The sequence below is a fragment of the Lissotriton vulgaris genome, chromosome 8 (assembly GCF_964263255.1).
Source record: "Lissotriton vulgaris chromosome 8, aLisVul1.2, whole genome shotgun sequence".
Taxonomy (NCBI): Eukaryota; Metazoa; Chordata; class Amphibia; order Caudata; family Salamandridae; genus Lissotriton; species Lissotriton vulgaris.
Window position 1 is genome coordinate 288,282,944 of NC_141696.1, and position 27,658 is coordinate 288,310,601.

The following is a 27,658-nucleotide window of genomic DNA, read 5'->3' on the forward strand; positions in this document are numbered from 1 at the left end:
CACCTGAACCAGGAAGCCAGGACCAGAGCCAAGCAATCCGAACACGCAGGAGGAACAGCATGCCCAAGCAAACCCCAGAAGGAGCCCCCGCAGCGCCCAGACCAAAACAAAGGGCAGGAGGAAACGGGAACCACCAGCACAAAACCACCGGACCACACAGAAGGCCAAAGCGGAAGCAGGAGGAAGCAGAAAAGCAGAGGCCCAAGCAGCAGGAAAACAACAGACAACCTGCAGCCAGGAGGGAGGGACCCGCAGAGGCAAGAGCACCACAGAACCATACCCCAACCAGGGAGGGAGGGGGGTGGGGCACCCAAACAGACCCACACCGGAAACAAAGCCCGGGGAAGCAAGGGAGGAAGAAGTGAGCCAGGACCCCAGAACCAGGAAAGAACCAGGAGAGGTCCGGCAACATATTCCCAGAGCAGGCCGAAAAGGACAGCACAACCCGAAAACCCAGGAGGCACAGCCCGAGGCCACACCTAACCAGCAAGAAGCCAGCAGATCATGTGCCACAGAACCCCACACAGGCCCACAACACCGGGAAAACAAGCTCAGGAAGAGAACCGTCAGCAGGAGAAGGCCTAGAAGGAACCACCAGGAAGCGGCCCCACCTGCAGAACACCCCGCCAGGACCCAAAAGAGTGACCAGCAAGGAAGCAGAGCCCAAAAAGGAGCCCAACACGAAGGAGCGGAAAGACCCAGCAGAAACCTTAGCCAGGCACCCACCAAGGGAACCAGACGAGACCGGAACAACCCAGGGATCAAACACACCTGAGTGCAGACGGACCAAGAAGCCAACAGCACCCAGCAGCCCCACGGGGCCAGGCAGGCGCCAATCCGGCCCGACCAAAGATAAATGGGCCAGTGTGCGGAGGTATGAGGTTGGTGGCGTGGACTACAGGACTCGCCATTTCAATGACGCTCCCAGAGGAAGTGGTTCCTGGGGCGTCAGTGCTGTCATCAGCGGTGTTTGGGGTGGGATCTACTTTAGCCCTTTTAGCACCTTTAGACTTCCTCGATCTTTTCCTTTTCGGGACAGAGTCCTCTTGGAGACCCATATAAACCGTTGCAATAGAGCCATTCCCCAGGTCCCTAGATAGAACTGTCTGTGGAGTAGGGGAAGAAGCCACCCCATCAAGGATGTGGACAGAGTCTCGATCCCTAAGTGAGTTGGATGGTGTCCTCAACTGCTGCAGAACTGACTCTATAGTTTGATCGATGCTATCCATAAGTGATAAGTGTGTAGCATCCAGCAGTTGTGACGATCTAAGATTAGAAGATGACCCCGTGGAAACCAGGTGCGAGCTTTCAATCCCTTCTGCTATTTGTTTTTCTAAGACTGTGAGCTCCTTATTTACCACGGTGTTAGCCTTAGCAAAAAAATTATCCAGAGTACCTGTGACCATGGTGGCCGCCTTGCTTCTTGTTTCCCTCGTTGCCATTTTGTTCGAGCAGAACTTCAGGGTAGCCAGGCAAGATAAGGAGGTTCGAATGTTCTGGAAGGCGAGAAATTAGGGGGGTGGCCCGGTCTGGTCTCTACCGTCCTCTAATGGCCTCAAACGGCCCGCCCTTTCCCCCGGCTTCGCCCCGGTCTTCGTCCCGCGCGCGTCCCGCGTGCGCGGGGATAGGAGGGATTAAGTAGGAAGAGGCGGGGAAGAGGCTCCAGCTGCGGCGATTGCCTGGCCGCCTGGAATGCTGGGCCTCGCAGTCCCGGCCCCGTCCTCGATGTCCAACAGTGCCCACTATGCCCTTAGCGCTCCTCAGCCTCCCGATAGCGCCTCAGGTACGCGCTGGTGAGAATGCTCCTTTCAGGGGGACAGACAGGCTCCCAGGAATACAGGCAAAATTGGTCCACAGTTCAGCACGGCTAGCGAGCGGCACCCCTGGGTTTTGGCAAAAGAGGCTTTCGGATTCGATGTCTTCACATAGACCCTTAAGAATAACAGTCACCCGGTCAATACTTAAACGGTACCACGGGGTGTATTTGAAGCCCTCGTGCCCAAAGGTGTGTTTCTCACTAACCAATCGATAACTCCGATGCCACCGTCATTATCCCATCAGATGTCGCCATGAGACACTGAGTCAGCCGCACCATCATGCACTCTTTTTTTCCGCTGACAGCAAAAGGAATCTAAAGAGGGATCACCAAAATAGAAACTGGGTTTCAATGAAGAAATAATGTCTCAAAAATCAGACACACTGAAACATATAAATTCAGACAAGTAGGAGAGTTGTGTGGTTTCAACAGTGCTTCCTATGCAGGCAGGTTTTGTGTTTTTGAAGAAATGTCATAATATGTAGTTTGAAAAATGTTTTTGTCCACAGTATAGAGAAATACAAAGCAGCTAAAAATTGTAGTCCTATCCAATGAAGCTCTCAGCTTGTGGATACCTCTCACCTTTCAGAAAGACTTACAACTTGTTTACTTGGAGCTGGTATAACCCACCATATGCTATCCCTCAGGGGCGGCTCCACCGTAACGGTAGAGGAGCATCTCTACACTGTGGGAAGATGATAAATAAAAGATTGTCTGTGCTCCTTTCATGCGAGTAGGCGGGGCAGGGGTGAGCCACAGCAGGGAGGAGTATGCACTTTTTAAGTGCACATGTCAGTTTAACCGGCGTCTTAAGCTGGCCAAACTGACATGCGCGCTTATGTTTCTCCAACCCACCTGTCTTCTACAGCCAGGTGGGAGAAACACCACTGGTTCCCAGGCACTGTATGAGCTTCAAACAGGGCTGCTCCGACCAAACCAGCTACTGTTCTCATGCTATGAGAGCAGGGTCTGCATTGGGTGGGGAGCCAGTGATTTCAGGCCCCCCATCAACTTCCATAGGAGAGGAGCATTAGCAACAAGGCAGCCGGCAGCGGAGCAGAAGGTAAGTGATTATATCTTCCAAACCCCGCCTCCCTGCCAGTTTCAATTGGCAGCAGCCGCCACTGTACCCCTCATATTAGACAGAGGCCAGTTTGTGGCTTCACATAGTTTGATAACCGAACACAAAATAGAATTAGTTATTACACCGCAGCACAATACAACTCAGTGCAACTCTTTGGGACATGGTTTCGTGACTTGACTCTTTTGGTTAGGAGAAAGGTGATGAGTGCTGCGTTGAACAAGTATTTCATCTATTTCTATTTCCATGCAGATTGTACAAGAATATGAAAGAGCCGTTATTTTCAGGCTTGGCAGAGTCAGCCGGTCTGGTGCCAAGGGACCGGGTACGTATCTGTGTCTGTGCATGCATACAATTTAAGGTACCGTCTTGAGAAAAGTCTCCTATGTTTCTAATATTCTCTTGAAAAATCCTACTGATGATATGATGTGGAGAAGATTAGCGTGATATGTCACACCAGGTAGGAAGTTTGATATAAACAGAACGTTTCATCTCTTCCTCTCTCTCTTTCTCGATCTGTTTTTCTCTGTTCCTTCTTACAACAGTGAGACTAAAAGCCTCTTGAGATATGTACTAATTTATAGTGCAACACTGTATCCCTGCCCCAGCTGGAATTGCTGAGATGTGTGGCAGTTGTCTGTTACTTAGACCATTGGATCAGCGTAAAGGATTTTGATCCATTATATATAGGTGGTGCCAAAGCCCATTCATTCTAGGACTGCCAATAAATGAGGCCATTCTATAGTGTAAAATGCCATTCTCGCATCAAGGGACAGGATAGCTGCATCTTCTTGGATTGTTCCTATTCTTCCTAACACCCCCTGGAGACGACGGAGATCATGGGCCGTGTTTCGCCCAGGCATCAAGCCTAACTGATCCAGGTGCAGAATTTTGGTAAATAATGGGGGTCAATTGAATGGCCAATACTTGCACCAGAATGTTAGCCTCTGCGTTTAGCAACAAAATGGGCTGATAGGAACTGCAGTCCTTCACCGGTTTGCCTTGTTTGTGCATCCGACTATCAAGGCTAGTCTGTGGTCACTCGGTCCATCTTCCCATTTGCTGTCATATTTAGGTCACCTCCGATCAGGAGGAGCCCATTGGGTAGGTATAGAATGAACTTGCTAATGTCAGCTAGTTTCATCTTCTTCATAGCTGGGGGAATCTACACCTACAGTAAGTTGATTGGTTTTCTTTCCCATACTCCAGCCACCGCTGCATATCTGCCCTCTGTGTCTACCCATGTTTTTTGTATTATGTACAGGCAGCTTTTGCGTATGAGAATACCAGTTCCTCTGGAACAGGAGGTGAACCCTGCATGTGTTATTCATTTGTATCCCCGTCCGTCCAGGGCCTTACAGGTATTGCCAACATATATCTGGTGGATGACGTTTCAAATATGAAAGCACTATTCATCGCTTGAGTTTATCCTCAAGTCTATTTACATTTCAAGTGAGGAATTGGAGTGATTTCCCTTTTCTGTTATCTGCATGTGCTCTATGGGTATGTGTTTGTCTGTACGTTGGTTTTCATGACTGTTCCCTACTCTATGTAGGACCCGGGTTGATGACTTGGTTACCTTATTTGGAGTGTGTGTCTCGGAGTACAAGATCTCACCCCTGTCTGCTGTGAAGACTGGGATACAACTTGAATTTAAAATTCCCCACAAAAACTGAACTATCCCACCCCTGTCTCCCTGCTTGACGGAAGATGAACCTCCCACCTCCCCAACATTGCAGAGTGCCTGTCGCCCTCCCCTCGAGGATTGGCAGAGCGTGGTCCCACCCCGCATCCCAATATATAGAATAATGGAGCATGCAACTTGTCTGAAGATAAGCAGTTCTCCCCATCATGTTGTTAGATCGTTCGCACTTCTGCTCCCCTGTGTGTGGGTTCTGTCCTTTGAGCCATACTCAGTTCATGCCTTCCACGCAGGAGTGTACTTTATCAGTGTCTCGCTCGGGCTGGAGCTGGTTAGTTCTTCTTAGTCTTAGTTCAGCCTCCCATTTGGATAGTCACAACTTTGCGTTATTCGTTATGGCCCATGTCTGCCGCATCCACTGTCAGGCTCCTCCCCCCCCCCTCTTGGCAGCCACCGCTTGTTTTTGTCAGATCAATCAATCAATTAATCAAGGCATTTGTATAGCGCGCTACTCACCCGGAGGGTCTCAAGGCGCTTGGGGAGGGGGGGATCTGCTATTGCTCGAACAGCCAGCTCTTGAGTTGCTTCCTGAAGGCGCGGTGGTCTTGGGTCAGGCGGAGGTGGGTGGGGAGGGAGTTCCACGTCTTGGCGGCCAGGTAGGAGAAGGATCTTCCTCCCGTTGTGCCTCTTCGGATGCGGGGGATGACGGCGAGGGCGTGACTGGTCGAACGGAGCTGGCATGTGGGAGTGTAGAAGTTGAGGCGGTCGTTGAGGTATCTTGGGCCTTGGTTGTGGAGGGCTTTGTGTGCGTGGGTGAGGAGTCTGAACGTGATCCTCTTGTTGACGGGGAGCCAGTGCAGGTTTCTTAGGTGTGCGGAGATGTGGCTGTGTCGGGGGATGTCCAGGATGAGTCGAGCTGAGGTGTTCTGAATCCGATGGAGTCTTTTCTGGAGTTTTGCAGTGGTTCCGGCGTAGAGGGAGTTGCCGTAGTCCAATCGGCTGGTGACGAGGGCCTGGGTGACCGTCTTCCTGGTTTCGGTGGGGATCCACCGGAAGATCTTCCGTAGCATGCGTAGAATGTTGAAGCATGACGAGGAGACAGCGTGGACTTGTCTGGTCATGGAGAGGGAGGAGTCCAGGATGAAGCCCAGGTTGCGTGCGTGTTCCGTCTGTTTGGGTGCGTTGCCCAGGGCAGGGGGCCACCAGGAGTCATCCCAGGCAGAGGGCGACAATCCCAAGATGAGGACTTCCGTCTTATCTGAGTTCAGTTTCAGGCGGCTGTTCATCATCCACTCGGCTACGTCTTTCATCCCTTCGTGTAGGTTGGCCTTGGCGGTGGCGGGGTCGTTGGTGAGGGAGAGGATCAGCTGGGTGTCGTCGGCGTAGGAGATGATGTTGAGGTTGTGTTGGCGTGCGATGGCTGCGAGGGGGCTCATGTAGACGTTGAAGAGGGTGGGGCTGAGCGATGATCCCTGTGGTACGCCGCAGATGACTTCGGTGGCCTCGGATCTGAACGGGGGGAGGCAGACTCTCTGTGTCCTTCCGGCGAGGAAGGAGATGATCCACTCCAGTGCCTTCTCTTGGATTCCGACGTTGCTGAGGCGCTGCACTAGGGTGCGGTGGCAGACAGTGTCGAACGCCGCGGAGAGGTCCAGGAGGATGAGGGCCGATGTTTCCCCGTTGTCGAGCAGGGATCTGATGTCGTCGGTGGCTGCGATGAGGGCGGTCTCGGTGCTGTGGTTTGCTCGGAAACCGGACTGCGAGAGGTCGAGGGAGCCATTCGTCTTGAGGAAGGCGGCCAGCTGTCTGTTGACGGTCTTCTCGATCCATGTTTTATTCTCTTGTTTCTCAGTTTGTGTCTGGTTCCTAACTTTATACCATCTGTCTAGCCATTCCCATGCTTCGTCTGGGTTAGTGAAAAACCAGGCTTTACCTTCCTGTTAGACCTGGCACCATTGGCGTGGGTCTCCCTCCCATTTTTCGCTGGCCTAGCGTGAAGAAGTCTGTCGCCTTGTCCCGCACGCACCCGCAGACCGGCGCATCATCCTCCCTTGCTGCAAGGATTCAACGCATCGCCGGCCTAGCGTGGGGATAATCCTTGCTACAGCCTATTTGCAACATTTTGCTTGTTTTTGCTGGTATTAGATGCTCCGGGCGCTGTACCACTGCCATTCAGTGCCACAGCGCAAATGCTCCCTGTGTAAATATGACTGTAAATCAGTATATCCCTGATTGGCTTATTTGGTTTACCTGTTAGTCCCTAGTACTGTGGCCTGTGTGTGCCCAGGGCTGGTAACCCAAATGCTGCTGGTGGACCTGCAGCACCAGTTTGCGCCACCCACAGGAGCAGCTTGTAAAGTGTTCCTCAGACCTGCCACTGCAGTGTTTGCGTGCAGTCCAGAACTGCCATCTTGGCTGTGAAGTGCCCACACTTTCCAGCCCCTGCACCTTCCCTTAACATCATGTCAGTCACCCCTATGATAGGTGCATTGTGTGTGTAAGGTAGGACATGGCTTGATATGTGTAGCATGTCCTGGTAGTGAATCACCCTCTATTTTGTTTATCACTGCTGCAAGGCTACCTGTTCTCCATAGGCTAGAATGCCCGGTTACTCACCGTTAATATTCAGTCCTGGTCTCCCCGTCCCATTTCTTAACAGTGAGCAGCTAGTCTGCTCTACAGAAACCTATTACCTAGTTGAGCTTTTGCACTTCCCCCAACATGGCGTCACCATCACGTGACAATAAAGGGGGAAGTGCAGTAGAGAAACATCCTGAGAATACCAAAGAAAACAATCCCAGATAACGAAACAATCACCCCAAAGAAAACAAATGTAACACAGGGAGAGAAGGAAAAGCCCAGGAATGGGGCGGGAAGACCAGGAGTCGGAGAAAGGAATATTACCGGTAAGTAACCGGGCATTACCTCCTCGTCCTGTCTCTCCATCCCATTTCTTAACAGTGAGCCTATACCCAAGCACACAGTGATGGCAATAAAAAAACAGACCAGAAAGTGCGAGAAAACAGGTCCATTTAATCAACAGAAAAACAGTACATATCAAGAATCATGTACCGCAGACAGGACATGAGCGCCAAAGGCAGCAGAGGCTGCCATCCCCAACTGAAGACGATAATAAGAAACAAACGTATGGGGAGCAGCCCACATGGCAGCATTACAAATGTCCCTCAAGGAGGCCCCCTTGAACATGGCCCAAGAGGAGGAAACGCCCCTGGTCGACCTACCCTGAACAGAAGAGGGGAGAGGACAGCGGGCAGAATCGTAGGCAGAAACCACAGCACCCTTGACCCAATGAGTCAAGGTGGACAAAGAAGGATGAACACCCAGCCCCGAGAGGCCATAGGTGACAAACAAGGAATCAACCTTACGGAAACTATTGGTCAGCTCCAAGTAGATGTGGCCCTCCATCCAACGAATGCAGGATCCGAAAAAAAAAATGGGAGAACAATATCCTCCTGACAGTGAAAAGACGATAACACCTTAGGCAGAAAAAACTGACTGGGACAGAGAATGACCTTGTCAGCGCAAAAGCGCAAAAAAAGGGGAGAGGCCATCAAAGCCCCAATCTCACCAACCCGCCGCCCAGAAGTAATGGCCACCAGGAAAAGAACCTTAGCAGAGAGGAACTTAAGGTCCACGGAGGCCAAGGGCTCGAAAGAGGGGCCCGTCAAGGCCTGCAGAACAAAGGGAAGATCCCAGGGAGGCACAGGAGAGCCAGAAACAGGACGCTGAAGCAATAAACTCCGCAGAAGGCAAGCCACCAACAGAGAGACAGAGGACACAGAGGAACCCCGAAAAGCAAGAATGGCAGACCACTGCGCATGCAGGGAAGAAAGCGCAAGCCCCAAGACGAAACCATCCCACAAGAAGTCCAACACCCTCACAGCCACACAGGCGGCAGAAGAGTGAGTGAGTGATGGGATTTTTAAAGCGCACTAATGCTGAGGCGTCTTGGCGCTGTGCAGGGTAACTGAGATTGCGCTGACCACTGTCCTATCGAGTAAAAAGCAAGGTCTTAGCCTCCTTCCTGAACCTCCTGTGGTCGGCAATTTGTCTTAGCTGCTGAGGTAATGAATTTCAAAGCCTCGAGGCTAGATGGGAGAAGCCCTTCCCGCCCCATTGTTGTTTATTGATCTTCGAGACCATGGCCAGCCCTTGCAAGGCAGACCTCAGGGGTCGGGTTGGCAGGTACCTTGTGACTAGGTGTTGAAGATCTGAGGCCCCCACACCATCCAAGGCATTATGCACCAGACAGAGCGCTTTGAAGTCTATCCGTCTCTGAACAGGGAGCCAATGTAGCTGCCTGATAGCCTGTGAGGTGGAATGGTATTTAGGCAGGTGGAGGAGCATCCTGGCTGCTGCCTTCTGGATTGATTGCATTTTGGCCAATTGAGCACACCCTGCTCCTAAATAGAGAGCGTTTCCATAGTCTAATCTGGAAAAGATAGTGGCAATGATAACCGTCTTCCTGAGATGGTAAGGAATAAAGGGCAGGATCTTTCTCAGCCCCTTAAGCATGAAGAAACCGGAAGAAACCACCTGATTCAACTGGGGCTTCCATGACAGATCTTTATCAAAGATAAACCCCAGGTTCCTTGCTTTCGCCACTGGGACCGGACTGACTCCTGCCGATGTAGGCCACCAGTTGTGATTCCAGATAGACTCTTTCTGTCCGAACTCTAGGACTTCGGTCTTTTCAGTGTTTAATTTTAGGAAGTTCGAGTTCATCCATTGCATGACTTTGGACATGCAGCCGGCGAAGTCAGAAGCCATGGAATCCACGGGGTGGAACACGGAAACGATCAGCTGAATGTCATCAGCATATGACACCAGCTTGAAACCCAGATTCTTTATTAGCTTGGCCAGGGGGGAGACATAGATGTTGAACAGGGTGGGCGATAGCACCGAACCCTGGGGAACTCCTCCTGGAAGGGAAAATTTGTCTGACTGAAGTCCGTTCCAGTAGATGACTTGTTCCCTGTCAGACAGGAAGGAGGAGAGGAGATCTAATGCTAGGCCTTTGACACCGACATCCTGCAACCGTTGGATGAGTACCTCATAATTTACGGTGTCGAAGGCCGCTGTAAGATCCAGCAGAACCAATATGACCCTGCCTCCCTCATCCATCCCCTTCCAAATTCTTCAGCTGCCATCAGTAAAGCGGTTTCCGTGGAGTGATTCGCACGGAAGCCATGCTGGGTGCTGTCGAGAATATGCCATGTCTCAAGATAGAAAGATAGCTCTCTATTCATGGCTTTCTCCACTAGCTTAGCTGGCTGCGGCAAGCATGAGATGGGACGATAGCTCTTCTCATCAGAAGGGTCTAACTTGGGCTTCTTGAGCAAAGACCGTATACAGGCCTTTTTTCCAAGCTAGTGGAAAGATTCCAGAATTCAAAACCTGATTCAATACCGGCATTAGTAAACCGCTTACCTCTGCTGGTGCCAGGTGGAGTACAGAAGGTGGACAGAGGGGTCCAAAGGAGAGCCTGTCTTGGTGGCCACCAGACTGCTGTACCCGCCAGAGAGCCTCCAGCCTTTACAAATCGTGCTATCACGCTCAGTCCTGCCCTCGGATCCAGACGACCTACACTCTGGACGTGGCTGTTTGGATATTCCTACCAGCCAATATTATTCTTTTCAAAGATCTTCGGACCACGTTTAACTATGCATGCAGTAATGCGGAAAGGCATAGTGTAAATAATGTATGAAAAAAGACAACAATGATGATTTTTTTGTCCTGATGATGATGCCCCATATGTAAATAATTTCACAACAACAAGGGGCCCCAAATCAGTCAGCAGGGACCTCGGGGAACATACTTCTTTCAAACAACATTGGTCCCATGCATACAGGAAAGTTGAAAGGGAATAAAATATAGACAGAGTCAATCTATATTAAGAGAGACATGTCCAGCCGGGCAATGGTCTTTCAAAGTTTACTCAATTTTCATGTAGTTATATCACACAGAGTACCTTCCACAGGTCAGCCAGTGTGGAACACAAGCCTGTGCCCAGCATTTACAGAACGGCTACAGAGGGTGGATATAAAGAGCAAGGAAGGGCTTTATAAGGCAAAACACGTTTCTCTGTCATAAATGCAATTGTACAGAGTATTACAACAAAGCACCTTAAAACACATAGTAATCACGTTTTTGTTTTTGGTACTTAAAAGGTCGACAGCGTTTCGGACCCCTAGTAAATCACGGGGACCATCATCAGGGCATTTTCAGTGAAAGCCTTAACAATGATTTAGCCTCGAAATGCCAGTTACCTCAATGGGTGAAGGCGGTGAGGTGTTGGAAATAACGCCGCCCACAGTCAGGCGGGGGTTGCCGCGTTACTCGATGGTATACGTCGGCGGCCAGGGGAACCGGGTGAGTCGGTTGGTGATCTCGCTTAGTGCTCCAGGAGCACGCCAGGAAGCGAGATCACCAACCGACTCACCCGGTTCCCCTGGCCGCCGACGTATACCATCGAGTAACGCGGCATCCCCCGCCTGACTGTGGGCGGCCGTTATTTCCAACACCTAACCGCCTTCACCCATTGAGGTAACTGGCATTTAGAGGCTAAATCATTGTTAAGGCTTTCACTGAAAATGCCCTGATGATGGTCCCCGTGATTTACTAGGGGTCCGAAACGCTGTCGACCTTTTAAGTACCAAAAACAAAAACGTGATTACTATGTGTTTTAAGGTGCTTTGTTGTAATACTCTGTACAATTGCATTTATGACAGAGAAACGTGTTTTGCCTTATAAAGCCCTTCCTTGCTCTCTATATCCACCCTCTGTACCCGTTCTGTAAATGCTGGGCACAGGCTTGTGTTCCACACTGGCTGACCTGTGGAAGGTACTCTGTGTGATATAACTACATGAAAATTGAGTAAACTTTGAAAGACCACTGTCCGGCTGGACATGTCTCTCTTAATATAGATTGACTCTGTCTATATTTTATTCCCTTTCAACTTTCCTGTATGCATGGGACCAATGCCATATGTAAATAAGGCATCGAAACGTCGTCGACCCTAAAAAAACCCTTATGCAATATGATATTGAAATATTGTAAAAATGCAATGTTGTGGTTATGAAAATTCGCGTCTGTAACACTGACTACAAGTACACAGACTTATTTTAGCTTTGCCCTTTTGGCCATTCCTTTCGTTGTTTTGTCTTGAATGTTGTGGGTCACGGCTGTGCCCACTTGTTATTATAGTGTCTTTACATTTTTGTTTTACCAACTAGAACGCTAAAATAAAAATTTCTTGGCTGGCTGGACAAAAGACATTACACTTATTAGGTGTTTTGATTATTCATTTGTACTTTATCCTGTCCACATGTAGGGACCAATGTTTTGTATAATATGACTTGGTGGCCAGCAGTAAGTCAGTCAGCATGTTCTCATCCAATGGGGAGAACATTGAGAGGTCACTTTGTGCTTTACAGATGCCATTGCCATTGTGCCCGCTCAGCTCGACCTGTAAACTATCCGCTGCTCTGGACAGATCATTGTATACGGATTGGACCTTTTTCTGGAAATAGGACGCCATCTTATCCGTGAATACTTTGTCTGGTATAAAGCTCGCGCCTCAGGGACAACTCAATAAGGAGTTGACGGTGGAGAATAGTACTCTGCTAGAGTGAGCGGTATCTTGAATCTTCCTGGAATAATAGGAGGCTTTTGCCTGAGATATTAGCTTCTTATAGTCCTCTAGTGCCACACCGTAGATTTTCTTCTGGGCTGGATCATAGTTTACTCTCCAGACCCGCTCTTGCTGTCTGCATTTGATTTTGGCGTTTTTTAAATCGGATGAATACCACGGGGCAGACACCCGTTTTTGCCGCACTCTAAAAGCCTTCTCTGGTGCTACCAGGTTGGCGATATTGAGAAGACTGGCTTGGAGAGCCATACCCGCCTGGTTTGCATCTGAGCAGGCCACTACTCTATCCTCAAGAGCACCTAACAGGTCCGACCTGGTAAATAATTTCCAGGCCCGATATTTCCTAGATGGGGACCTAAGTTGCCTTCTATGGGGGGAGGTGATAAGCGAAATGGTAAAGAACACAGCAAAGTAATCAGACCATAGCAATGGAGTTACCTTGTTTTTTGCAGCAAGGGGCAGGTTGGTGCAGATGCCGTCGAGAGTGTGCCCAGCCAAGTGGGTAGGTTCATTGATTATTTGTTTGAGATCATGACAGGAGAATATGTCCAGGAGATTGACCGTCTCTGCATTGTTTGTGTCCTCCAAGTGAAAATTAAAATCTCCCAAAATGGTGTCATGATCGTGCTCAAGGGAATTTTCAAGATAAGTGTGAGTTGCCACTAAGAACGGGGCTCTCGGGCCAGGGGGCCTGTAGAGAGACCCTTCCCAAGACTCCAGGAGGAGAAATTCTTCCAATGACGGGCAAAGGACTTCAAGGTGGAAGGGCGTCGTGACAACTGGAGGCACAGGGCAACCTCAACAGAGCAACCCTGACCCAACAAACTCAACCTCTCAAGTTCCAAACCCCCAGCCGGAGGCGGCGCAGGGAGGCAACCCCGAGAAGAGGAGCCCGCAGAGGGGAGGGACACAGGGGAAACCTCCAATGGGGGCAAACAGACAAGGTCAGCAGCAGAGAAAACCAAGACTGACGAGAGCACTCCGGTACAACCAGGAGAACCTTCGCCCGGTCAAACCGAATCTTCAAAGCGGAATCAAAGCAAACGAAGGGAAGGCAAACAGCAGCCTTAGCAACCACGGAACAGAGAAAGCATTGGTCACCCATGCCAACCAGAGGAAACGAGGCTGCAAAACCGAGGAAGAAGGGCAGAATCCTCAGAGGCAAAGAGATTCAGCCAAGGACGGCGGAACCGGAGGACAATCTGATCGAACAGATCTTGGGACAGACACAGAGACACTGAGGAGGAGAACACCCTTCTCAAAGACTCCGGCCCCGGAAGATAGAACGCTGTCAGAGACAAGAGATTTAGCTCGGCCCAAAGCCCAATCTTCCTGGAGAGGAGATACGGAGACCGACACATGCCCCCTTGCCGATTGACATAAGCCAGAACCACCTGGTTGTCGGTCTGCACTGAGACAGCCCGACCCCGAAGGAGAGGAGTGAACCATCGAAGAGCCAACCAAACCGCCCTCAACTCCTTCCAGTTCGAGGACTGGAGGGACTCGAAATGGGCCCGCCGACCCTGAGCCTTGGAGGCACCCAATACAGCACCCCAACCCATGGCACTGGCATCCGTGGACAACACAACCACAGTCCAAGGTTGAAGAAGATCGAAACCCCCGGGAAAGGGACTGAAGGGACAACCACCATTGGAGATCCACATGAATCCCCGGAGAGACCTGTATCAGAGCCTCGTAGTCCAGGGAGGCAGGATCCTAGTGCGACAGGACATTATGCAAGAGGGGATACAGATGCAGCCTGGCCCAGGAAGGAGATGCAAAGTGGACGCCATCTCCCCCTGACTCCGGAACCAGAGACGGGCGGACACCAGGGACTGGGACAGAAGCCAAGAAAGGTGACGAATCAAAATAAACTGGCGCTCCTGGGAGAGGAACATCATGCCCAGATCCATGCGGAAGAGAGCCCCCGGGAACTTCAGGGACTGGGAGGGCACTGGGAGGGCACCAGGGAGGACTTCCCATGGTTGATGAGGAACCCAAAGGAACCCAGGAAATGAAACATCTGGTCCACATCCGACAGAGCCTGAGAAAAAGAAGGAGAAACAATCAACCAGTCATCCAGATAGGGAAAAACCTGCAGCCCCCTGGAATGAAGAATACCCACCAGAGGGGCCAAGAGTTTGGTGAAAATCCTGGGTGCCGATGAAAGGCCGAAGGGGAGCACCCGGAACTGGTAGAGACAGGAACCCACAGGAAAAAACGAGATACTTCTGGTCTGCCGGATGGATAGGGACGTGTAGATACGCATCCATCAGATCCAGGTACGCCAGGAAGCCCCCCGGAAGCACCAGAGGCAGGATGGAATACAGAGTCAACATCTTGAACGGACGATGGAGAACGAAGCGATTGACCCGCTTCAGATCCAAAACAGGACGCAGATCTGAAGTATCTTTTTTGGAGACCAGAAAGAGGATCGAATAACAACCCTCGCCCCTTTCCAGAGGACGAACGTTCGCAACCGCCTTCTTCTCCAACAGAAGTCGCACACCCGCCAACAACGCCTCCCTTTGCAGAGGAAGACGGGGCAAGGGAGTCAGAAGGAAGACCGGAGGTGGAGGAGAGTAAAACTATCCGGCAACCCTCCGACACGGTCGGAACAGCCCAGGCATCCGGAACCGACAACCACTGGGGCAGGAAGGACTGGAGGTGACCACCAACCGCCAAAGGCAGATAGTCATTGGGAAGAGGAAGAAGCAGCGGTAGCAACACTGGCAGGGGCCTGGAACTTGGCACCTCCAGGGGCCCCCCGGCCACGACCTCTGCCACAAAAGGACTGTGAAGCGCCCCAAGCAGGAGGCCCAAAAGCGCGAAGGTAGCCAAAACCAGACCCCCGAGAAGGAGGGCGGACTGGAGCCACACGCTTGCGGTTCTCCGCTGACTGTTTGACCATCTCTCCAAGCTGAGGACTGAACACTTTGGAACCCCCAAAGGGCAACTTAAGGAGGACCGACTTCGCCGTGGCACTCAAATTCTCAAAGGAAAGATCCGATAAGCATCGCACCTGTAACTCAATCAGAGACAAAAGAGGGGTGGCATCCTCACCGTCCTGCAACAAAATGGACAGGGACTGAAAATCCTGGAGGAGGAACTGGACAATGTAATTTGAATAGGCAGTAGCACAAACAGAAAAATGGGAATCAGCATAAGAACGCTTCACCGCCCCCTCAACACGCTTATCCACAGCATAGCAGGAAGGGCGTCATCCGAGAGGACCAAACTTTGAGAGGAAAGATCAGCCATAAAATTGTCGACCTTCACTGCCTGAGGAAACTCAGCAGCAAAACCATCCAGAGGCTAACGCCTGGACAGGAAGCGAGAGAAGGCAGATTTATCCACTTTCTTTCACTCGTGATCCAGCACCTTGCGCACAGCACCATGCAACGGGAAGGAGTCAGGAGCCGGCTGGTGATATTGCGTAAAGAAGTCATCCTCCAGAACATCCGCAACAGGAGGAGAGAAACCCAAATTGTCCCGCACATGGGCGAACAGGCCAGAGAGCTCAGCACCCTGAACAAAGCGCCCCGGACACTCTCATCCTCATTAGGACCCATCTCCTTATCCGGAGTGGCCTGCGGATCCACAGAACCACGAGGCACCTTGGAAGGAGGCCCAGCAGTGTCCTAGCCAGGAAAGCAGCAGCCACCACCTCATTAATTAACAGGCGCAGGGCATCAAGAGGAGCAGCAGAGGAAGAGGCACCCGAGTCCATGACGGCAGACAACAACGTCCAAGAACCAAAACAGGCACTCACAGAGGACAAGGGCATGCAGAAAAGGACCCCATTATGAAGCAACGAAGTCCTGTGGACCCGATCTCCCATGGGACCAGAAAAAAGAGGCCGGACTACAAAACACAGCCGGCTGGCCAGAAATATGCCCCCAGGAACCAACCCGCAGAAGCGGATCACACGCACCGCTGAGAACACTGCCTCAACCCCCGCCTGCTAAAGCAGGGCGTCCCATGACCGGCAAAATAGGAAAACGGCCGCTGAAGCAGGCCGTGACTTAACAGGTGAGCACATCGGGCCAAAGCGGCCGCTAAAGCTAACCGCACATCAGGCAGCAAGGGTGCAGAAAGAAAGAAAAACAAAAAGGCGGCCGCTAAAGCAGGCCGCCGCATTCCAAGAGAAACAAAAAGGGTAACACTTACCCACAGCACAGCCAGGTAGAAAGGCAACTGCAACGCAGAAAAAAAGGAACAGGATGTTTTTCTACTGCACTTACCCCTTTATTGTCACGTGATGGTGACGCCATGTTGGGGGAAGACCAAAAGCTCAGCTAGGTAATAGGTTTCTGTAGAGCAGACTAGCTGCTCACTGTTAAGGAATGGAAAGGGGAGACAGGACAAGGAGGTAATGGGCAGACTGGCTATTACTTCTTATAGTCCTATCTGACTCAGAGAACATGGTAGAAATTCGAGTTTAATATGCCTGAACTCCGAATGATAAAATGCGCCTTTTAGTGAAGTTGGTTTTAACATTCTGTGTTTGAAAATACCACTTTTACAAAGTAGGTATTTTCTTGCCTAAGCCTTCCAGTGTGCTCTGCTGTTATGTGTATTGACTGTCTGGGTTTAGAGGGGCAAGGCAGGCTGAGTCAGACGTGGGTTGAATAGAGAGATCTGCTTGAGTACTGGAGAGGGGTAGCTCCTTGACCTGAAAAGGACTGTGCCTGGCAAGGTGAATGCTGGCTCCACCTCCTACTGTGCGTCTGATGGCAGACCCCCTCTTTCTGAAAGGAAGGATGCAGCCTGGTAAACAAAGTGCTCCAGGCCTGAGCTGAACTGGTTCTGGCTGGGTTCAGTGACTAGAGACTTTTGAGCACAAATACTGTTGGGGTATAAATAACCGTGCCCAAACCCTTGATTTTTGTATTGCTCCTGGATGTCAAGAGGAACCTCTGTCCGTGTTACTGAAGGAATCTGCAGGAGAGGACTGCCCTTGTGCTTGTGTGCTGTTTCTTGGATTGGCCTGCAGTAGTTCCCCATGGACTTGGAAGAAGAGGGAAAAGGACTTTTTTTTTTGTTTTTTAAATTTTTGGAAGACCTTTATTGATAGAAAATCGCACATACAGCCCAGCAAAGAGCCCGAGGGCTCACAAATACAGTACATTTCAACATAAGAAAGCGCAAAGGATCTGTTACAGAAATACTGAGGTCTAATTTTTAGAAGTTTTTTCTGAAGGATAGACAGGAGCAGGATATCGCAGAACAACGAGTAGTAGGATCAGGATAGACAAATACTCAATGTAATAAAATGCCAGAATCGCTGCTTGACACACAGAAGAGAAACGTCTAAACCCAGAAAAGAAAGAAAAAGAAAAAGAATAGAAGGCCCATAGAACCAAAAAGAATAAAACAAACCCCCCCCATCCACCCCCCACCCTGCACCCCTGCAGCTGGCTACGGCCTACCCCCCCTAGCAGTGTGCCTGTCGCCCAATAAAAGGAGTCCCGAAATATAGAGAGTAAGAAAAGGGTCCTAATCTATAACTCTCATTAAATAAAGAAAGGCGGGGAGGAGCCCACCACCCGTCCCCCGGCTTCACCCTCCCATGAGTCCAGTAACAGCACAAAGTAAAGAGTCCGGTGATGTTAAGCATTACAATCAAAGTAAGTTGGTAGCACAAAGTCGACACACAGCGTAGTCAAAGGTAGCAACACACCACCCACATGTCCAGGTCAGCAACAAAGAAACCGCCAAACCATGAAAATAGGCATTCACCCCTGACCCGTTCTCTCTTTTCCACCACTGCGAACCATAGAAACCCAAAGGGACGCGGACGGTAAGTCAAGAGAGCCAGTTTGGTACAGGCATTGAGTAGGTCCAGGTACAAGCAGAGCAAGTGATCCCAGGAAGGGCCCAAGATACACAGTTCCCTTGTTGTAAAGCGTATCCGGGTCTGGGAAGAAAGTCTCAGTGTTCGGTCCCTTCCGAAGGGGACCCCGGGAAACAGGGGGCATGAGATGGGGAGAGCACTCCCGTAGCTGTCGCGAATCACTGATTGCACGCCGTCCCGGGCGAACTCCAGCCGCAGCATGAGGCATCCCAGGGCTTGGGGCGAACGAGGCAGCCATCTTAGTGTCGGCGGGCATGGAGGAAGGAGAGTCACTGTGGACCTGCGAGTCAGCCATTTTGAAACACCCCATTGCACACACTATGTCGTCCACCTTGCTGGCCAGAGCTCGAGTAGAATGCACCACATCACGGTGAAGGGAAACAACAGCTGCCAATAAGTCACTATAGCACAGAGCGTCTCCATTTTCCCTTCCAAACATGGCCCGCTGCTCCATACATCCGCGACCACACTGCGTCACAGGCATTTCAATGCTGCACTCGAGTACGCCCTCAATAGTCTTCAGTTGGGACGCTACCAATCAGGCCAGGCCACACACAAAGGGGTATAAGTCCCCTAGGAGGCAAGGGGCGGCAGGCAGAACCGAGGTGGGCCATAGACGTTGTCTCTTAGAGATGCCGCTCCATCCGATGATAAGGGAGCGGAGAGGTCGGGAGCCGCCCGCCGTTAACGGGAAAGTACACAAGTAGTCGCTGGGCAGCCAAAAGACCGGGCTCATACAGACAAACGGCTTAAACGATCGAGCCGGCAGGCACACTCATCTCTGTACCTGCAGTCCAGCGGAGCAAGGAATGCAGGCTCGGCCAGTACGCGGTAAAAAGTTCCGACCGGAGCACAGCAGTCACTGAAGTCCGATGTTGTTTGCCTGGCAGCCGGCCTCGACATCCACTCGAGGTCCCGGCCTCAGAGCTGCAACAGGCCTTGAACTGCCGTCAGATGGTTCGCCCACTTGCAGTGGAGCGCGAGCCTCGGGATTTCGGCACAAGTCGTCGGAGCAGGCCTGCTTCCGCGGTGTGCCATTTCGGTTCAGGATCACCGGCAGGATAGGTACAAAGGGGGTGACGGTCCCCGGAGCCGAGGGACTACGCGTCCGACCTGGACGCCATCTTGGCTCCTCCCCTGGGAAAAGGACTTTTGAGAGACTTTAATTTTGCTAAACAATCACCCAAGGGCTAGAAGAGAGTTAGCCTCCTGCTGGAGTCACAGGCACATCTGACTCCCCCACTAGGCTCCTGATTCCTCCAAGCGAGGATTTCTATCTGCAGGTGAGGCCCCTGTGAGTTCCAGGGCCTCTAGTTCTACTACAGAGAAGAGAGTGCTGAAATCGTCGCTAACGCCCGTTTGCGAGCCACCCCAGATCAAGAGCGTAAGAAAAATCCTTGCGCTGCTGCCACTGAGCGATCGCAAACCAAAGATCATCGTATCGCACGCTTGCGGGCCACCAAGTGCTCGCTAACCGCCAAGATTGTCGCATCGCAAGTCTGTGGGCCTGTCACAGGCTCACTAACCCCGGATCATCGCATGGAGATCATCGCATCATGACCTCACAGAGCGGGCGCCGCGCGTACGCCATTTTCCTCGCATCCCACCTGGATCATCGCTTCCTCGCGGTGTGCCGTTTTCTTTCATCGCAACAAGATCGCACACGCAACAGGATCAGCGCATCATCCTCCCTTGCAGCAAGGATTCAACGCATCACTGGCCTAGCGCGAAGAAATCTGTTGCCTTAGCCCTAGGAAGCTTGCTGAGGAGGCGGACCGCTGGGTGAGCACCCGGGTTCGCAAGGGCCCGATGGGAGACTTCGCCGAAGGTGGGCAGGGTCCCCAGCAGAGAAGTGGGAGGGACAGGGGTAAACCAAGGGAGTTTCCAAGAGGGCCCCAAAGTAATTCCCAAGGGAACCAAGCAGTGGTATCCCAGCCTCCCCAAGAGCAGAGGTCAGTGCCCCCGACAGGTAGGCCTGTTCAGAGGGGGCCCCTTACTTGTTATAAGAGTGGCCAAGTGGGCCACCGGTATTTTGATCCCCAGTGTCCCCTGATGGACCACCCTGCACCAAACCATTCACCACCCCTCCAGCTTGCTAGTGTAACACTGGGAGAGGAAGAGATGGGCGCCCCAGAAGGGTGGGACCCCGTAGAATAGACCCTTGTTTCATTAGGAGACTTTGAGATGGTCCCTAAACATGCACTGCCTGATAACACTAAGAAGTACAGGCAGTGGGTGACCATCAATGGCCATAGAGTGGAGGCTCTAAAGGACACAGGAGCCAGTGTAACTGCTGTCAGCTCCCGGTTGGTGTCCAAAGAGCAGGTTGTCCCTCATGCATTCTACCCTGTGGTTTCAGCAGACAACTCAGAGAGCCAATGTGAGGTGGCTCAGGTTCCCTTTGAGTGGGGGGGGTCTCATGAACTCTTCAGGTAGCTGTGAGGCCCGCCATGCCTGTAGACTGTCTGTTGGGCAATGATTCAGAGAACTCCCTGTGGGCTACGATGGAGAGGAGAGCTCACTTACAAATGTTGGGTCTGCCTGAGTGGGCGTGTGCTACCACTAGGTCCATGGTAGCCAAGGAGGGTGTTGAGAAGGATCTGGGACCTGAGAGTATGGCCCAGATCCCTGCCTTAGAGAGAAGGGGCAGGGGGCACGGGAAGCCAGCCGTCTTGGTTCTCACGGCCCAGGAGGGAGCAGACACCGAGGGGGATGCCCTGGAGTCTACCAGGGAGCAGAGTGCCAACCTGGGTAACCTACCTGAGCTGACCCATTGGCAGCAGGAAGGAGGGCCCACCAGGGAGGAGTTTTGTGAGCAGCAAAGAGCTTGCCCTTCTCTTGAGGGTATGCGGCAAATGAAATGAATTTGTACTTGTAAAGCTCACTTATACCCCAACCGGGGTTTTCTGGCGCTGTACGCATACAGCTGTGGAACCCTTCCTGGCTTTTCCCTGTGAAATGTCCACTCCTGGGCACCCCCAAGGTGAAGCCAGGCATCCCAGCGCTGTTGGGGTCGTTGTGGAGATTAAGCAAGCTATTGCCCAGAGTTGCAGAGTGGGACCCATGATTAGAATAGGCACCAAGGCGAGAATTATCAGATCCGAGGAAATTGAGCCCAAGACCCGCTGAGGCGGGAATTGAACTCTGGTCCCAAGCCAGACCTCTTCATCAGGGTATGCCGCCCTAACCATTGAGCCACACTTCTCCACACACGCTGCAGCCCAGGCAACAGGTGACCAGTCTGGTTCACCTCCGATTTATTGGGAGAACGGTCTCCTGTATAGCGAGTGGGCATTGACATTGTGGGGCCACTGGATCCCAGGACAGCCATGGGCAACAGGTTTATCCTGGTCCTAGTGGACCATGCCTCCCAGTACCCTGAAGCCATCCCCCTCAGTAGAGTGATGGCCCCCGTGGTGGGACGTGCACTGATGGGGATTTTCTCCCACGTGGGGTTCCCCAGAGAGGTGGTGTCTGACAGGGGGACCCATTTCATCTCCCATTACATGAAGTCTCTGTGGAGGGAGGGAGGGAGTGTGGAGTAACTTATAAGTTCACCACTCCTTACCACCCCCAAGGAAATGGTCTGGTTGAAAGGTTCAACTGGACCTTGAAGGGCATGATTATGGGCCTAGAGAAACCCCTGAGGCGTAAGTGAGATGTCCTCTTGCCATGCTTGTTGTTTGCCTACCGCGAGGTGCCACAGAAGTCCTTAGGGTTCAGTCCATTTGAACTGCTTTATGGTAATCCGGTAAGAGGGCCTCTGAGTCTGGTCAAGGAAGGCTGGGAGCAATCTCCCAGGAAACCTCCCCAATGTATTTAACTACATCTTGGCCTTCAGGAACCAGACTCGGCGTTTAAGAAAAATTACTGAGGCAAATCTGGAAGCCAGCCAGGAGGAAATGAAATACTGGCACAACCCGAACACCACTCCGGTAGAGTTTCAACCTGGTCAGAAGGTTTGGGTACTGGCCCCAGTGGAGCCTGGTGCACTCCAAGATAAGTGGACCGGTCCCTTTGAGGTGGTAGAGCGCAAAAGTCCAGTTACTTACTTGGTGGACTTTCAGTCTCCCAGGAACCCCTTGCAGGTCCTGCATGTGTACCGCCTGAAGCCCCACTTTGAGAGGTCTGAAGTGGGCATGCTTCTTGCCACAGATGCTGGAATGGAGGATGAGAGTGAGCCTCTTTCTGCCTCCTGTGTGCAGGAGAGAAGGATGGGTCAGTGAGGGTGTGGTCCTCTCCACTACACTAACCCCTGAGCAGCAGAGAGATTGTCACCAATTGTTGGGGCAATTTTCTGATTTGTTTTCCCTGGTGCCTGGTGTCACAGAGTGGTGCGTCCATGATGTGGACACCGGAGACAGTCCTCCTGTCAAGCACAAGGCTTACCGAGTGGCTGACCGGGTCAGGGCCTATATTAAGGAGGAGGTCTCCAAAATGTTTGCCCTGGGGGTGATTGAGTCCTCTAGCAGCCCATGGTTCAGCCCTGTGGTCTTGGGACCAAACGCTGCAGCGCCTGGTGCCACCTTAGAATTCAGATTCTGTGTGGAGTACCGAGGTATCAATTCGGTCATGAAGATCCACGCGCACTCCACCCCCAGAACTAATGAGCTCATGGATCGGTTGGGGGCTGCCCGGTACCTCAGCACGTTTGATCTAATGTCTGGGTACTGGCAGATCGCCTTAACTGATGGGGCCAAGGAGAGGTCAGCATTCTCCACATCAGATGGGCACTACCAGTTCCGTGTGATGCCCTTTGGAATGAAGGATGCCGCTGCCACCTTTCAGAGGATGGTCAACCAGGTGTTGGCTGGGCTGGAGCATTTCAGTGCCGCCTACCTGGATGACATTGCAGTTTTTAGTTCCTCCTGAGAGGACCACTTGCGCCATCTCTGGGAATTGTTGATGGAGCTGCGCAGAGCAGGCCTCACAATCAAGGCCAGTAAGTGCCAGATTGGACAGGGTTCTGGGGTGTATTCAGGACACCAGGTTGGGAGTGGCCAGGTGGCACCCCTACAGCCTAAGATTGAAACCATCCTTGCATGGGAGCCCTCATGACCCAGATCCAGGTGAGAGCATTCCTAGGTCTCACAGGTTATTACAGGAGGTTTCTCAAGGGTTATGGCAACATTGTTTTTGCTGGTATTACATGCTCCAGGCTTTACCTTCCTCCTAGACCTGGCACCATTGGTGTGAGTCTTCCTCCCATTTTTCGCTGGTCTAGCGTGAAGAAGTCTGTCACCTAGTACGGCATGCACCCGCAGACCGGCGCATCACCCCCCTTGCGGCAAGGATTCAACGCATCGCCGGCCTAGCGTGGGGAAAATCACCACTACAGCTTGTTTGCGACATTTTGCTTATTTTTGCTGGTATTAGATGCTCTGGGCGCTGTGCCACTGCCATTCAGTGCCACAGCGCAAATGCTCCCTGTGTAAATATGACTGTGAATTGGTATATCCCTGATTGGCTTATTTGGTTTACCTGTTAGTTCCTCGTAGTGTGGTCTGTGTGTGCCCAAAGCTGGTAACCCAAATGCAACTGGTGGGCCTGCAGCACCAGTTTGCGCCACCCACAGAAGCAGCTTGTAAAGTGTTCCTTAGACCTGCCACTGCAGTGTCTGCGTGCAGTCCAGAACTGCCATCTTGGCTGTGAAGTGCCCACACTTCCCAGCCTCTGAACCATCCCTTAGCATCATGTCAGTCACCCCATGGTAGGTGCTTTGTGTGTGTACGGTAGGACATGGCTTGGTATGTGTAGCATGTCCTGGTGGTGAATCACCCTCCATTTTGTTTTTCACTGCTGCAAGGCTACCTGTTCTCTATAGGCTAGTATGGGCAGACTGGCTATTACATCTTATAGTCCTATCTGACTCAGGGAACATGGTAGAAATTCGAGTTTAGTATGCCTGAACTCAGAATGATAAAATACACCTTTTAGTGAAGTTGGTTTTAACGATCTGTTTTTGAAAATATCACTTTTAGAAAGTAGGTATTTTCTTGCCTAAGCCTTCCAGTGTGCTCTGCGGTTATGTGTATTGGCTCTCTGGTTTTAGGGGGGCAAGGCAGGCTGAGTCAGGCCTGGGTTGAATAGAGAGATCTGCATTGAGTACTGGGAGGGGTAGCTCCATGACCTAAATAGGGCTGTGCCTGGCAAGGTGAATGCTGGCTCCACCTGCTACTGTGCGTTTGGTGGCCGACCCCCTCTTTCTGAAAGGAAGGATGCAGCCTGGTAAACAAAGTGCTCCAGGCCTGAGCAGAACTGGTTCTGGCTGGGTTCAATGTCTAGAGACTTTTGAGTACAAAGACTTTTGGGGTATAAATATCTGTGCCCAAACCCCTGATTTTTGTATTGCTCCTAGATGCCAAGAAGAACCTCTGTCCGTGTTACTGAAGGAATCTGCAGGAGGGGACTGCCCTTGTGCTTGTGTGCTGTTTCTTGGATTGGCCTGCAGCAGTTCCCCTTGGACTTGGAAGAAGAGGGAAAAGGACTTTTGAGATACTTTTATTTTGCTAAACAATCACCCAAGGGCAAGCCTCCTGCTGGAGTCACAGGCACATCTGACTCCCCACCAGCTTCCTGATTCCTCCCAGGGGGGATTTATTTCTGCAGGTGAGGCCATGTAGAGCTCCAGGGTCTCTAGTTCTACTACAGAGAAGAGAGTGCTGAAATCGTCGCTAATGCCCGTTTGCGAGCCACCGCAGCTGAAGAGCATAAGAAAAATCATCTCGCTGCTGCCGCCGAGCGCTCTCAAACCAAAGATCATCGCACGCTTGCGGGCCAACAAGTGCTCGCTAACCCCCGAGATCCTCGCATCGCACGTCTGCGGGCTTGTCAGAGGGTCGCTAACCCGGATCATCGCATCGAGATCATCGCATCACGACCTTGCAGAGCGGGTGCCGCGCGTCCACCATTTTCCTCACATCGCACCCGGATCGTCGCTCCCTCGCGATGCGCCATTTTCTTTTTTCACAACAAGATCGCACACGCAAGAGGATCAGTGCATCATCCTCCCTTGCGACAAGGATTCAACGCATCGCTGGCCTAGCGTGAATAAATCTGTTGCTTTGTCCCGCACGAACCCGCAGACCGGCGCTTCATCCTCCCTTGTGGCAAGGATTCAACGCATCGCTGGCCTAGCATGGGGAAAATTATCGCTACAGCTCGTTTGCGACATTTTGCTTGTTTTTGCTATGAAATCCAGGTACTTTGTAAGTAAAAGGGTCGCAGAGACCCCTGCTTTGAACTGAATCCCTATTTGAGCATTTTGAACTCTTTTTCCAGCTTTTTAAGAGTACCCCCCTTTTTCAGTATTGTGGCTTTTTACCGTTATTGGTCTTGTGTTAAGTCTATATTTAAAGATACTTATTTTTTATAACTACTTGTGTGGTGTCCCTTTGTTGTGTCCTTCACTGTATTACTGTGTATGATCATAAATGCTTTACACACTGCCTCTGAGGTAAGCCTAGCTGCTCGTGCTACGTTACCACAGGGGTTAGCAGGGGTTATCAAAGGGTGTAGCACCCTTACTCTGACTTAGGAAGAAGGGTCCCTACTTGGACTGTTTCCAGCCACTGCCAACTAGAGACCCCCTTTCTAACACTTCTGCTTCTATTCTTAATTTAGCTGGAAATAATGTGGCATATTTAAGATCTTTCTCTCTTAGGGCCCTTTTAACTTCCAGGAAGCTACAACGTTGTCTTTGTACTTTGAGCATGAAATCTGGGAAGAATGTTATTTTATTGTTTTCATAATTAGCCGGCAGTGCACTGCAGGCTGTTTGCAGGATTGTGTCTCTATCTCAGAAATAAGATACATGTGCCAGTATGGGCCTGGGAGGGGCTCCTGGCTTTGGTCTCCCCACACTCCCAGACCCGCCCACCACCGGCACTTTGTGCGCCCTTTCAGTCAAAAAATATTTTGACAGGCCTCAAGGATGTAGATGTTTCACGACTGGGTATTCTAAAAACAGCCGCAAGACCCTTCACACGTTCAGGCACTGCAAGGATACGTACATTATTTTGCTGCGCCCTGCCTTCGTAATCATCCTGTTGGGTTTCCATCATCTCACTTTTAGCTTGGAAGTCATTGATTTGTTTTGAGTCATCTTCAGCCTGTTGCGTCTGTGCAACGGGCACATCCATCACTTTTTCCTCTGCTTCTGCCCCCTTTTGCCACACAAAATTATCCAGTTTTGCCATTGAAGTCCACCCACTTTTCCCTCCCGTCATTCCTGCTCTTGGCAGGCCGTGTGGGATGTGCGCAGTAGATCTGCAGTCAGCTGGCTACTCTCCACCGCCTGCTCTTAGGCCTTGGGCCCTGTCCTGCCTGTCGGGTTTCCCCAGCCACCTCCCTGCATGAGCTTGTCACCTGCGCTGCGGATACTATTTACCGCTGTTGGGAGTGTCTCTCTTTTTTATGGGGGTTTCCACGGGGCACTCAGGCCCAGCCTGATTTCAACCTGGAGTCATCAGTAGTTCACTACCATCCGTGGCCGGGTCCGGAGTAACAAACCTGCCGGGTGTCTGCATCCTGCCGCCACTGTACTGGGCATTTGGTCGGTTGGGTCTGTGCACTGCACTCCTGTTCCGCTTTGTTCAGTGTTCCCTCACCGTGTGTGTATCGTGGTGCTCGCAGTGCCCCGCTGCCCACTTGTCTGTTTTCCGTTGGAGCTTGGCCTATTGTCTTGTATTTTATTGCAGGCCTGCCAGATACGCCCCCTCTCGTGTTACCGGGGAAAGGAGTCCCTCCACGGTCCTCGACTCAGCGGAAACACTGTGGCTTAATGCCTCGCCGCCTCACAGACTGGAAGTACCAGGGCTCCCCAGGGTATTGCGTCGGACCGACACCGGTCTCTCTCACCTGCATTTCCGTGAGCCACTTGCCACTTTGCAGAGCCAGACCCAGCCCTCCTAGCCCGGTAGGCCCACTCCTCAGGGCTGGCCCTTCAGAGACAGCGGGCCCCCGCACCGCAACAGCCGTCTCTCACTGCTGGTGTTACTGCCTCAACCTGCTCACTTTCCGCTGTTAAGGCCGCCGCTCCTTGCAGCTGATTGTCCCTGGGACGCTCCTCACTGAGTTCAGTGTGCACCGCTCTCAGGCTTCTCCGAACACCGGTGTTCCGGTCTGGGCATCCATTCCCTCGCACTGGATTTCCATGCGACTCCACCGCTGGTATGTCTAGAGGGAATCTGGCACTGTTCAACGTGGTTTCTGCCCTTTCATGTGGATTATTGTGCTGATGTTATGGGATGCCGCATTAGAGTGTGGCCATCTTCCTTGGCATTCGGCATGCCACCCCAATTGTACTTTTTGTTACTAGATATTAAAGGAAATCCAAATTTGTTAGGATTGTGACGACTTTGCAAATAATGACGAGCTTGTGCAGAGATCTGCAGAGCTCTGATTGGCTGCCAACACTTCATCCAGGAAGTGTTGGTAGCCATCCTCAGTGTACTGAATGTAATAGTGCAAGACTGGAGCAACAAGAGAAGCAGGTGCTCTGAGATGCTCTGAGCATAATAAGTACCTAAGCAGAGGATACGGGTAGCCGGGTGCCCTTAATGTGAGTGAATCTCTGGCAGGGACATCT

General features: G+C 51.6%; 1 protein-coding gene across 1 annotated transcript in view; it reads left to right on the forward strand.

Moving 5' to 3' along the window:
* Positions 1–27,658, forward strand: part of LOC147696978 (stomatin-like) — a 350,190-nt gene that overhangs the window by 66,325 nt on the left and 256,207 nt on the right. The window contains exon 3 of the mRNA XM_086933266.1: positions 3,150–3,222. Within this exon, the coding sequence (XP_086789392.1) occupies positions 3,150–3,222 (73 nt within the window). The remainder of the gene's footprint in view (positions 1–3,149; positions 3,223–27,658) is intronic.